At 43.1% G+C, this 12,987-nt stretch overlaps 1 protein-coding gene across 1 annotated transcript in view; it reads right to left on the bottom strand.

Annotated features, from left to right (window-relative positions):
- The window catches only part of loxl2b (lysyl oxidase-like 2b), a 49,303-nt gene that overhangs the window by 34,229 nt on the left and 2,087 nt on the right, over positions 1–12,987 (bottom strand). The window contains exons 2-3 of the mRNA XM_080737950.1: positions 12,281–12,679; positions 10,491–10,666 (exon numbers count right to left, since the gene is read on the bottom strand). Coding sequence (XP_080594076.1) covers positions 10,491–10,666; positions 12,281–12,638 — 534 coding nt within the window. The 5' untranslated portion in view covers positions 12,639–12,679. The remainder of the gene's footprint in view (positions 1–10,490; positions 10,667–12,280; positions 12,680–12,987) is intronic.

A 12,987-nucleotide genomic window follows, 5' to 3' on the forward strand; every position in this document is an offset into this window, starting at 1 on the left:
TTAGTAATACTCAAAGGTGTATGGACACAAGTATGGCCATGATGGTAAACAGCAAATTCCGTCATGCTATTCCAGCCAGTAGTAGTTTTTGGGGTATCTTGTTTGGCACCATATACAATCTGGCTAACCGTCGTCAAAGAGAAAGGAACGCCCTCTCGGTCTGTTCCTCTTCCTTTGAGTAGCTTTGTGTTATTTTAGGGTGAAATCTGTAGGAGCAGTGTCCAAAAATGTGTTTTGCAAGAATCGGCCTCATGGTGGCGCTAGAAGAGCGTCATGTGATAAATGAGGGCTGGAGGTTGTGGTTTGCGAGCCAAGGAGAGTGTGTGCAAAGTTTGGCATGGATAGGGGCAACGGTGACGGAGATAAGAGTAGGGGCAAAAGGCGTAAGAGCTCCGGTCACAGAATTCAGTGCAACACTCGCTAATTTACCAACGCCAACTTGCAGAAGACACAGACACATACTATTCTTCACCAAGCATTTAAATGATTTTTTTCCTCACAAAAACTAAAGCAAGGAAACACTTGTGCACTCTTACAGGCACAAACAATCCAACATCTAACTGTGAGCATAAACAAAAATAATGTACAACTACTGTACTAGTAAGACCACATGAGACTGACACAACATGTCCATATATGGGCATTCTCAGATATGGGATTAATATTGATGACATCAGAGATCTCCATAAATGGGCATAAGGGACAATGACAGCAATCAGAGCTATCAGAATCTGTCTTGAGAGGCTAGGCACCATACTACTGAGCATACTAGGCTATAGGCTTGACTCAGCTGTATTTTAAGATGCTTGCTATGCAAATAATGCAGCACAGTCTTTCAGTTAACACTCTGCTGTTTCTCTGGCAACAAGGCTACAGAAGTTTATACAACTTAGGGCCAAATTGTGACTTCATAATCCTTCCCCCATGCACAGCACTGTTCTAATGTGTATCACTGCCAGCAAAAATAAAGTGTATGAAGAACATATGGTTCCAATAGAGCCCTTGAAGAAGACTCTTTTACAGTTGAAATCATCTAAAGTCAAAAGTACTAGTCTGGGACATGCTATTCAGTTTTACAATTTATTCGAAATTATTAATTGGGTCCTGACTCCTGACTCAATTGCGAGTACTTTAAAACCAGAACTCAGTGTGAAAACAGTGGTGATCCACTGTGTTAGTAATCTTTGTTGACATCACTCCCAGTCACCACTCCCTACGATTTCCACGTGCGCTGAGGTCACATTTCTTGAATATATTCCCCTGGCCAGAGAGTCGATTACTTCACAGGCCACAGCACAAACTGATCATTATCTGTTTCCTGAATTAGCATTTATAAGATTGCTGTAAATGTCATGTACTCACCGGTTTTGTTTCATTTGCGGCAGACTTCCTTAGGAGCCATTAAAAGAGCCTTTGTTTGCAAATTGAAAGCAGATGTCTTCAAGTTCAACAAAGCCATGACAAAACCTGAAACCCCAATTGCATACGCTCAATTGGTGTTTCAAGTTTTTTTTTTAATACAAACATATATATAAAATAGATTTCCGAGAATATTTCCATAGCGAATAATTATTTCGTTTTCTTTAGTTGATTTTGTCATTATGCCAATCATTTTGTTTCAGCTGTGTGTGCTTATCTCAAGCTGTGTGCACCTTTCTGAACTCTAGCCAGAGGTCAACTGATTGTTGCACAGGCATGCATATTATTATGCAGTTTTTATAATGAATGATGCATTAGAGGCAAATGTTATGTCCGTAACACTATTGTTCGTGACACTATTCTTTTCAACTGAGAGTGAGGAGTTTCACTGGGAGGGGTAAGTACGTTACGCTATCCCTCTCAGTTCTAGTCCTTGGTGAACAGGTATCTGACCAACCTATAGTAGCTAGTGCAGCAACAAAGAATGCCCTCCCTAACTAGCTTGCCTGATGTGAACACAGCCAATCTATACTATAATTTTGCGAATGTCTGAGTGAGTGAGTGAGTGAGTGAGTGAGTGAGTGAGTGAGTGTCTGTCTGTCTGTCACAGCGTTTCTCCTCGGTGGCTGGAGCAATTGATCTGAAATCGCATCACCATCAGCATATGAACACACCTGACATAACTGTGAAGCCCGTTTGTCACTTTCACAAATCGTATGCTGTATATTAGCATTTTTATGGTGTATCTATATCTATTTAGCCTACAGTACCTTTTGTGACCACACATGTTAAGGGAGGGGCGCTGTTGTTCAGGCCATGCACAATCACACACAAACCCACACACACACACACACACACACACGGGGGGGGGGGGGGGGGGTGTGCAGGCAGGTCTGTAGCCATTAAACGAAACGGGTTTCTTACATTGATGCTCCTACATCATGCAAGCACCAGTTAAAGTTACTTTCCATCCCTCATATACTGTGTGCACAGTGCACATCCCATAACCCACACACTGCACATCATTTTGGAGCTCATATCTTTGAACGGGTAAGGGCTAGTTTTGTTAATTATGTTAAGTTGGAACTCCCAGCCAAAGGCTACCATAGCGAAATGGCCATTACATCAAAACTCGACTGGATGGGTTCAGCAGTGGCTCAGGGGTAGAGTGGCTGCTTGGCAACTGGAAGGTTTCCAGTTCGATGCCAGGCTCCCCCAGAGTAGTGTCTAAGTGTCCTTGAGCAAGACTCGGAACCCCTAACCATTCCCAATGAGCAGGTTTGTGCCTTGCATGGTTTCCATCCGCCATCGGTGTATGAATGTGTGTGTGAATGGGTGAATGTAATGCACAATCTCTGTAAAGCGCCTTGGATAAAGGCGCTATATAAATGCACCATTTACCATAGACAAAGTAAAGATACTTTGTGCCGCGCTGCATAAAATTGCAAAAATGTATGAGAACTACGGCCTCAGAATTGGCCTCAGATCTTAATGGGTTAATAGAGAAACAAACAGTAATTTATGGTTGTGATTTGTCTCACAGCAGCATAATATCACAGTGTGAATGAAAAGGCCACATCAACATTAGTCATTTACAGTATATTCACACTGCTGTACTGCTGCCAGAGGCAGCAGGCTTAATTTTAGAATGCATATTTCCAGAGGGTAAACATCCGACTGGGTTGTATAATGGGAATGTTGTGCCTAGGGGCTGTGAAATGTTACTGAGCTACAGAAATATGTATCGGTCGTATGGGAATCTGATTAAACTGTTAAACTGTTTGATTTGGGATCTTGGACCAAATGGCACCGGGCAGCAAGTCAACTAAGTTCATGGTGCCGTTTAATTAGAGGCTGACGAGGCAGTCTATGGCACCCTGCCACCGTGTGGAGGTTTAGAGAGTTGAAAGTTAAGATTTTGACCTTAAGCCCTCGGGGGAAACAATGACCAAAGACAGAGAAAATGGGAGCCATAAAACTCTGCTTGGGGTGCCTTCAATGGTCCTTGTAAAATACTTAAGAGTGGGGAGAGTGGAAGAGAAAGGATTAAAGGCTCTAAGTGTGTGTGGAGGCCTTAATAAGCCAGTGAGATAGAGTGAGATAGAGAGAAAGCAAGTAAAAGTGAGAAAAGAGAGAGAGGGTGGGGGGAGCAAGGAAAGAGAATGGGAGAGATTAGTTCAACCACTAGCCTGGAGCGCAACAATCAGTCTTGTTCAACTTTGCCTGTCCCAGCATGACATCCCTGGAAGATTCTTTAAGACAAGTGGACTGCAAAGTAATGGAGCTAAATATATCAAGTAGATGAGGCCTTGCCTATAGGCATGTGATATCACCTAAAACACCACAACAGACAGCCAGACCTCTGTCCAGAATCCTCATGATGAGGTACCATTACACCCAGTAATATAATACCCATTATCTCAGCAACACCAACTCACGACGGCCAAAGACAGATTTTGTTCGGCGGTTCCCGACATTCGGTCGTGTTTGAAGTCACCATTATTACAGAAATATATACTGCATGCTATGCTGAACGTAATCCACTTAGTGTCATCTTTTCAAAATGCATATTTACCGTACAGTTTGTGTTTATATGCTTATTTCACAATACCTATTGCGCAATCCTCTGTAGAGCCAATGTGTCATTATCATCATCAAAGTCTCAGGTTACAAGAGGGAAGGGGGGGGGTCAGCTGCACAGGAGAGAGAGAGAGAGAGAGAGAGAGAGAGAGAGAGAGAGAGAGAGAGAGAGAGAGAGAGAGAGAGAGAGAGAGGTACAGTACAGTACAGTAAGGTACGGTACAATAAGGTACAGTAGAGTACAGTACAGTAAGATACAGTAGATTACAGTACAGTAAAATACAGTAGATTACAGTACAGTAAAATACAGTAGATTACAGTACAGTAAGATACAGTACAGCAAGGTTCAGTAGAGTACAGCAAAGTACAGTACAATACGGTACAGCAAAGTACAGTAGAGTACAGCAAAGTACAGTACAAGTACAGAAAAGTACAGTACAATACGGTACAGTCATGTACAGTAGAGTACAGCAAAGTACAGTAATGTAAAGTACAATAGAGTACAGCTAAGTACAGTAAGGTAAAGTAGAGTACAGTTGAGTACATTAAAGTACAGTACAGTAAGGTGTAGTAAGGTACAGTAGAGTACATTAAAGTACAGTACAGTAAGGTATAGTAAGGTACAGTAGAGTACATTAAAGTACAGTACAGTAAGGTACAGTAGAGTACATTAAAGTACAGTACACTAAGGTACAGTAGAGTACAGTAAAGTACAGTACAGTAAGTGGATGGATGGATGAATGTGGATGGATGGTTGGATGGATGGATGGATGGATGTGGATGGATGGATGTGGATGGATGGATGGATGGATGGATGCATGGATGTGGATGGATGGATGGATGCATGGATGGATGGATGGATGGATGCATGGATGTGGACGGATGGATGGATGGATGTGGATGGATGGATGGATGGATGTGGATGGATGGATGGATGGATGGATGGATGTGGATGGATGGATGGATGGATGTGGATGGATGGATGGATGGATGGATGGATGGATGTGGATGGATGGATAGATGTGGATGGATGGATGGATGGATGCATGGATGGATGGATGGATGGATGCATGGATGTGGACGGATGGATGGATGGATGTGGATGGATGGATGGATGTGGATGGATGGATGGATGGATGGATGTGGATGGATGGATGGATGTGGATGGATGGATGGATGGATGGATGGATGGATGGATGGATGGATGGATGGATGTGGATGGATGGATAGATGTGGATGGATGGATGGATGGATGTGGATGGATGGATGGATGTGGATGGGTGGATGGATTGTGGATGGATGGATGGATGGATGTGGATGGATGGATGGATGGATGGATGGATGGATGGATGTGGATGGATGGATGGATGGATGTGGATGGATTGATGGATGGATGTGGATGGATGGATGGATGCATGGATGGTTGGTTGGATGGATGGATGGATGGATGGATGGATGGATGGATGTGGATGGATGGATGGATGTGGATGGATGGATGTGGATGGATGGATGGATGGATGGGTGGATGGATGGATGGATGGATGGATGTGGATGGATGGATGGATGTGGATGGATGGATGCATGGATGGATGGATGGATGTGGATGGATGCATGTATGTGATGGATGGATGGATGGATGGATGGATGTGGATGGATGGATGGATGGATGGATGGATGGATGGATGGATGGATGGATGTGGATGGATGGATGGATGTGGATGGATGGATGTGGATGGATGGATGGATGTGGATGGATGGATGTGGATGGATGGATGGATGGGGATGGATGCGTGGATGGATGGATGGATGTGGATGGATGGATGGATGGATGGATGGATGTGGATGGATGTATGGATGGATGTGGATGGATGGATGGATGGATGCGTGGATGGATGGATGGATGGATGTGGATGGATGTGGATGGATGAATGGATGGATGGATGGATGGATGTGGATGGATGGATGGATGGATGGATGGATGGATGGATGCGTGGATGGATGGATGGATGGATGTGGATGGATGGATGGATGGATGGATGGATGGATGGATGAATGGATGGATGGATGTGGATGGATGAATGGATGGATGGATGGATGGATGGATGCGTGGATGGATGGATGGATGGATGGATGGATGTGGACGGATGGATGTGGGTGGATGGATGTGGGTGGATCACTGCTGCAACGTAGCTGTGAGCGCCTGCGAAGCAGGCGCGATCTCTAGATGTGAGCGGCCCAAAGGGCCGCGAACCTCTAGTGTCTTGCAATTACACTACAGGCATTCTTCTTTGGGTCAAATAGTTCAGGTGGCATACCATGTTTGTGTCTGGGGGTTTCATAAATATTTAACCAATTGAGCTTCTGACTACATAATAAATGCCTTGGGTCCTGTTCAACATAGGCTCTATTTTCAGCCCAACAGCAATGACTTATTGTCTTTCTTCAGACAGCTGACAGCCTATGCATTTCACATAATCAATTCAATAACCCTCTGGGACCCCTAGGGGGTCCTCAAAGTTACTACAGGAGGTCCTCCAAATCTTTGTGTGATAGAAACCTTTTTCACCTTTTTTATATTAACCTCTTAAACCCTAGTGTCCATATTCAGAGAACTTTAGCCAAAAATAGCAGAGGTTTGCTATTTGAGGTTTGGTGTTGAGGGGAAAAAAGAGCAGACTAAGTACAGAGTGAAAAGTCTGTTGACGGTTCAAGTGGTTAAATATCTGAAAACACAAATTGACAGGAGTCCAACATACACTGATGATTGTGCTGTCAAACAATGCAACTATTTGGAATCTATGGTGGGGGGTTCCTGCTTCATCTCTCTCTCAACTAAGGGGTCCTTGGCCTGAAAACGTTGAAGACCCCTGCCTTAGGGAATTTGGCTATAATGTTTCACAAAGGTTAAACATTTTCCACAACTGAGACAATTAACAATGTACTTCTTTCATAGGTTGCTTCCACCATGTGCATTTAGCTTGCTTGACCTTCATAAAATGTTTGCCTGAATAAAACGTAATACTTCATAGAGAAATCTGACTGCAGTCACTGCACCAGTGTCTTCATAAGGTCTGCATTGATAAATGCTAAACAGCATGTTGTTAACTTGGTAGGGAGGCAGGTACTGCCAAAACCCACATTTCATAAACAAAGGAATCTCTCAAAGTTGAGTTTAGTTTTGAGATGGAATGTAAATGTATGAGAGGTCATACGGCAAACCTCAGATATTTTCTCTACCCACATAACAACCAAAATGTTTTGGGAAAGTTGTATTTTCTAAAGGCAGGACAAATAAACACAGGACAAAATATCCCATTGAATATTCCAATGAAGAGGAATGGAGGAAGTGCTGGGCAGTTCCTCTCTGTTTACTGTGTCCAACCGACGAAGACACAATGCAAACTTGTACTGGAATCTACACAAATCCACTCTGTACAACTCCACCACAAAAAAACAACTTTCTATTTTCAGCAGCGGTCAACCTGGAAGATCGGGGAAGCCTGTACAAAAGAATGTACAAAAGCAGGCCTTTAAAAAGCAATCTCTTCTCTCAGTTCAACAACCAGAGAATACAAAAGTACTCACAGAGGAGGAATCCATCCCAAATTAAATTGGATGTCAAAAGGTCAGTGACACGTGCGTGAGAGGCCTCACGTTTCGCCGCTCTCTCTTAACTCAGACTTTAAGCATTGCTTTGTGGCTGACTGACTGGCTGGCTGGCCATTGTCCTCAGGTTATCATCACCTGTACCATACTTTTGAGAGGGCACACAGGCCTCTTAACGCAGATGCTTGTATTGCGTAATCCCAAGCTTACTCAAAAGCCCTACTCTCATCCTGCTAAAACCACAGAACCCACATAGTGGCATGTCGTCATCGTCATGCCTGTCATTACAAACCCCAAATCTGCCGGGGCTGAGTCACCAGAATACCTTTTCCAGATGATAAGACCAGGCCCTGTGTGGTGGGCCTGCCTCGTGTTTTATACACAGAGAGCCCATGTGTCCCCTCTTAGTGAATGGAAAAGCTGAGTACGATTATTTTCTCTGTTACCCCAGCATGAGCCTGGAGAGGCTGACTCCAGACGTCTAGACCACTCCAGCAGTGTTCTCTCTGGAGAATCATAGGCTGTACCTTTTCTCTTCAAGAAACCTACGCGGAACAGAGCAAGCCGGATGAGATGCATCCTTTCCTACTACAGGCATTTATAGCTTTGGCAAGATTTTAATCGTACTCAAACACTCCACAGGGGAACAGTTAAATTTACAATGGCCTTATTCTAGTGTACTGGCCTTATTCCAGCCTTTTGACCGAGGGAATGGTGATCTAAGTGTGAATAGTAATGTGCCAGCACCTACAGTAATGAAAATGTCAGTAAATAAATGCATAGCATACTAACCAGGGTGTAACAGCACAATTTATCCACATGAACCTTTAGCATCCCTATTCTGGTGGCACACAATGCCTCGCACATTGTGAGCTTATAGATCAGCTATTTTCCAAAAAGGTATTTGGTGTAGACGGGGAAAAGGGAGCATGCCCAGCACAGACCCCTGGAGGACTCCGGTCAACTAATAATAATATACTGTAGGGTTTACGTGGTTATGTATGTAAGTACTTTGTGCATTTTGTTCTACATTGTGTTAACATGTGTTAACATAACTACAAACATGCATTACATAATCAGAGAGGATTAATATGTATTTGCAAAACTGTCCCACAGAATAATGCACAGGTTAAGATGATTAATTGGGGTGTTTTTAAACCGCGGTAAATTATAACAACCTCAAACCCTGGGGAACAAGTCTGCTGTACTGTTCATACATGTTAATTATATAAGTTTTAAACTCACTAGAGAGCTGGGGAGAGGGAGAGAGAGAGAGAGAGAGAGAGAGAGAGAGAGAGAGAGAGAGAGAGACAGACAGACAGACAGACAGGTGAGAGACAGAGCAAGAGAAAGAAAAAGAAAAAGAGAGAGAGAGAGAGCTCTGTTGTACAGTTTGCTCATAACATTGGAATGTGAATTCACAGGGCCTGCACAGTGAGCAGATAGATAACGTTCTGCCTTTGGTGGCAATTATCTCTGGGCTTATTGGCCAGTCCTCTGTGGAGAGCTCAATACATCTTTAAAAAGGCCAGTGAGACAAAAATTAAGCCTAATTTATACGTCATTTGACAGCGCTGCTCGTTCAAAGCACATAAGTGAACAGGGCTGCATTTTTCGAGTTATGAGTGCAACATCACTTCACTTCCCCAGACTCACTTTGACTGGAGGCTATTTGCAAAGAGCTTATTGAGATAGATAATCACAATGACAGCAACCGTCTAGGCACCCTGGTGTCTCAGCCAGTTATTGCACATAACACACAAATATTTTCATCTCAGGACCTTTGTTGTACTGTACATGATTTCCCCTCAGCCCCCTCTCCTTCCTGTCCACCCCTCCCTCCACTGTGCTACCTGTCTAGTGAAGGAGGAATACTTTTGGCATAGTCAGCACCTTCCTTGAGTGCAGAAACCATTTTCTAAAATGAATTTTGGATTGCCGCTGCAGTGCTGGCTGTACAAATTCGGCAAAAATAGCAGCTCTACAAGCTCATAACACATTGCATTGCGACGCGTTGTGCTGTCTGAAGATATTTAATGTAGAGTGAAGACAAGAAATGGCCCAGTATAGAGGCCTTGGAAATCCGGTCAACTACTGTATGTACAGAGTTAAAGTGGTTAACCACTTTCAACCTGGTGGCCCTATTTTGCGCAAGTCATTAAAGCAGATCTACAAGCTCACAACGTGTCATGTTGTGAGCTTGTAGATAGACTATTTTCATCACGCGACACCATTGTACGGCAAAGTATAAAATAGGGGGGATGTTTTTAAAGACTCGGGAAGACAAAGAAAGCTCTTTCCACGAATGCCACAGAATATTCAAGAAATTAAAATACTGAATGGAGTCACAAATCACTCCAAAACAAAACAAAAACAAAACAAAAAGCCCAGCTGTGAGTGACAGTGATGGCTGAGCTGACAAGGTGTGAGGTGACAAATTTGTCTAGTCAGAAGTAAAAACATGTCAGTCAACAGCAGCTGCCAAAAGGTCCACAAATGTCCTTGTGCGGAGCTAAAGAAGCTCACGTGGGAGTCTAATATATACTGCATATATCTTCTGCTGTATTTTTGCCCTATTATTAAATCATGTCGAGTGATGGATTATTAAGGTTTATGTTAAATTGAGGAATTATAGAAAATGACAATAACAATGTGGGTAGAAAATGAGAAAAAGTACTTATAGTATATAAGTCATATACTTTCAATACCACTTTCAACCTGGCTCGCAACACATCGCAATGTGGCACGTGTGAACTTGTAGACTGTGACAACACAGTCACACAACAAAGTGTAAAACATGGCTTAAGTGGTTAAAAAAAGACCACGACATTTGTATAACGGTTTTGTTTAGTCAACAGTGTAAAATGATAAAACAGTTGGCTTACCTCCACATGGTTAGGCAGAGTGTTGACGAATTTAAACCCTGGGATCCTTCTGTCACTGCACACCACGCCCACATCCTCTGAGTGCTTACAATCTGAGTTACCGATTCCATTAGAGTTGCACAACGCCAGGCTCTGCTCTTTGCCGGTGCATTGGACATTGTCAAACCAAATGCGTCCTGTAAAAGCAGAAGAAACACTCAGTTCACTGAGAGAATTCATCGGGACATCCACAACAAGTTTGTTTTTTTAATCTTCAACAGCAGTGAGGGTCAATCAACAATGGAATGTGTATATCGGCAATCTTTCAATAGCTAAAGTATACAATAATTACAGGCCCCTCCACCACTTGGGCCCTAGTAACTCAGTCCCACTTTTCCACCCCTTGTGACGCCCCTGCACATGGGAATTGCGTGGCTCCAATTTGGATCTCAGGCTTTGTGGCCACCCTGTGACATCAGTCGTCCACGATATATGACTCCAAATTTGGGCATTTTCTAAGCCCCATCCACCCCCCATTAACTTCCAATATAAAATTATTAAATGAAATATACAAGAATCCTAAAACATGCATGGAGGTACTACAGTAAGTTGGCCTACTGGCAGTGCGCAAGGTTTGGTAAAAATCGGTCTAGTGGTTTTCAAGCTTAGCTCTATAAAAACAAACACTCAAACGCTGCAGTAGAGAATTCCCATATTTTCATTTGTTGTACCTGATGTTTTTCATTAAAATGTGCATACATTGATTTATTTTGTCCTGTGATTGATCTTTGTACCATTTTGGGGTAGGGTGGTGAACCCATAGTCAGACTGTCCTCCCTACATTTAAAGGAGTAGTTCACCCCCAAAATGTATTTTTTCTATTGATTACTCACGCCATGGAGACTTGAGTTCAATATAATTTTTTGTTTTTTATCACATTCCTAAGACAATAATTTGATTACAAAAAATGTACCCCCATTGATTACGGATGGGGACCCGAATGCATTTGGGTCCCCATCCGGGGGGTACATTTACAATAATCATATTATTGTCTTAGGAAGTCTCCATGGCGTAATAATCAATAGAAAAAAAAGTCATTTTGGGGGTGAACTACTCCTTTAATTACATACTTACATCATCATCAAATTCCATAATGAAATGTGAATATATACATCATGCTAAGTGACTCACAAGAGGTAATTGCAAATGTGTATCCAGTCATGCCTGGAATTAGATTTTTTGCACTTAATCTTTTCCATTTTGTTCCTTAATAGATCATGCTACGGTAGGAGCCATAATGTTAAACTAAGTAAGTAAATCCTGAGCAACCAAGGTGAGAAGGTGAACATCGAACAAAGTTTTCCAAGAGCATTGACTCATACAGTGACTGGCCAACAGGCCAGACTGGGACAGCTGTAAAAGTCATGATTTTCACCCAGCAAAATGATTTGACTTGGCTTAAAGGGGAAGACCACCCATTTTCAATATTGAACTATGTCATTAATATACCTAGAGGAGTTGTGTGGGGGGAAAAAAACAGTTCCCCCTCTTCTGTGTTGCCTAGAACTGGAAGATTGATTTTGGGGTTTGTTTTGTAAAGTACAATGTGTGATGTCATCAAGTTGTGATTTGCAATACAAACCCCAAAATCAATCTTCCAGTTCTAGGCAACACAGAAGAGGGGGAACTTTTTTTTTTTAAAGGTATATTAATGACATAGTTCAATATTGAAAATGGGTGGTCTTCCCCTTAACTAACTACAGCAGGCCAATATGCTGTAAACATTATGGGGGGAAAAACACCTACTTTACCTTCTCCTTTGCCATATTTGGAGGATGGCGACCACGAGACAGCCTCAACATAGCCCAGTTCCCTACACACCACCTGGGCACCGTGAATAGAGAAGTCATCGTCACAAACTGTGCCCCACTCTCCGTCATAGAAAACTTCCACGCGACCCTCGTTGTGCTTCCGCTTATCGCCCGCCAGACGCAGCTGGATCCTGGGTGTGTCGGCCGGCAGTTTGGGGGCAGTGTACTGTTCCTGTTCCTGACCCCGGGGGTCAAGATAGCCCGGCGGGTAACCCAGATGCTCATACTGGGCCAGGCAGAGTGCCAACAGGGCTAAGAGGGAGGCTAAGCAGCAGGGCAGACAGTGGGCGACCAGCATCGTTGTTTGTAGAACACACAGAACGGACGGAAGACAAAGATCTGAGGGAGAATAGATGGAGAGCAGAACAGCGTTCATTAAAATTCCTTGTGCTGTTGTCTCGGTTAGTTATTCATCGGGATTGCGGTCGTTAAACAGAGGAATCAGGACGGGAACACTGTCTGAAACAGGCCAATGGATGTAAGTCTTCCATCATTTTTTATAGAATCGATTAAATGGTAACCAGTGATGATGTCATGTTCAAACTCTTATCTATGGACCCACATGTACTCTGTTGTACTCCAACGATCGAATCCAGTCACAGACAGGCTGTGCCCTTCATTAAACAAATCGAGGTGATGATGACCAC

This window comes from Nannobrachium achirus (assembly GCF_963921795.1).
Source record: "Nannobrachium achirus genome assembly, chromosome: 12".
In the NCBI taxonomy this organism is placed as follows: Eukaryota; Metazoa; Chordata; class Actinopteri; order Myctophiformes; family Myctophidae; genus Nannobrachium; species Nannobrachium achirus.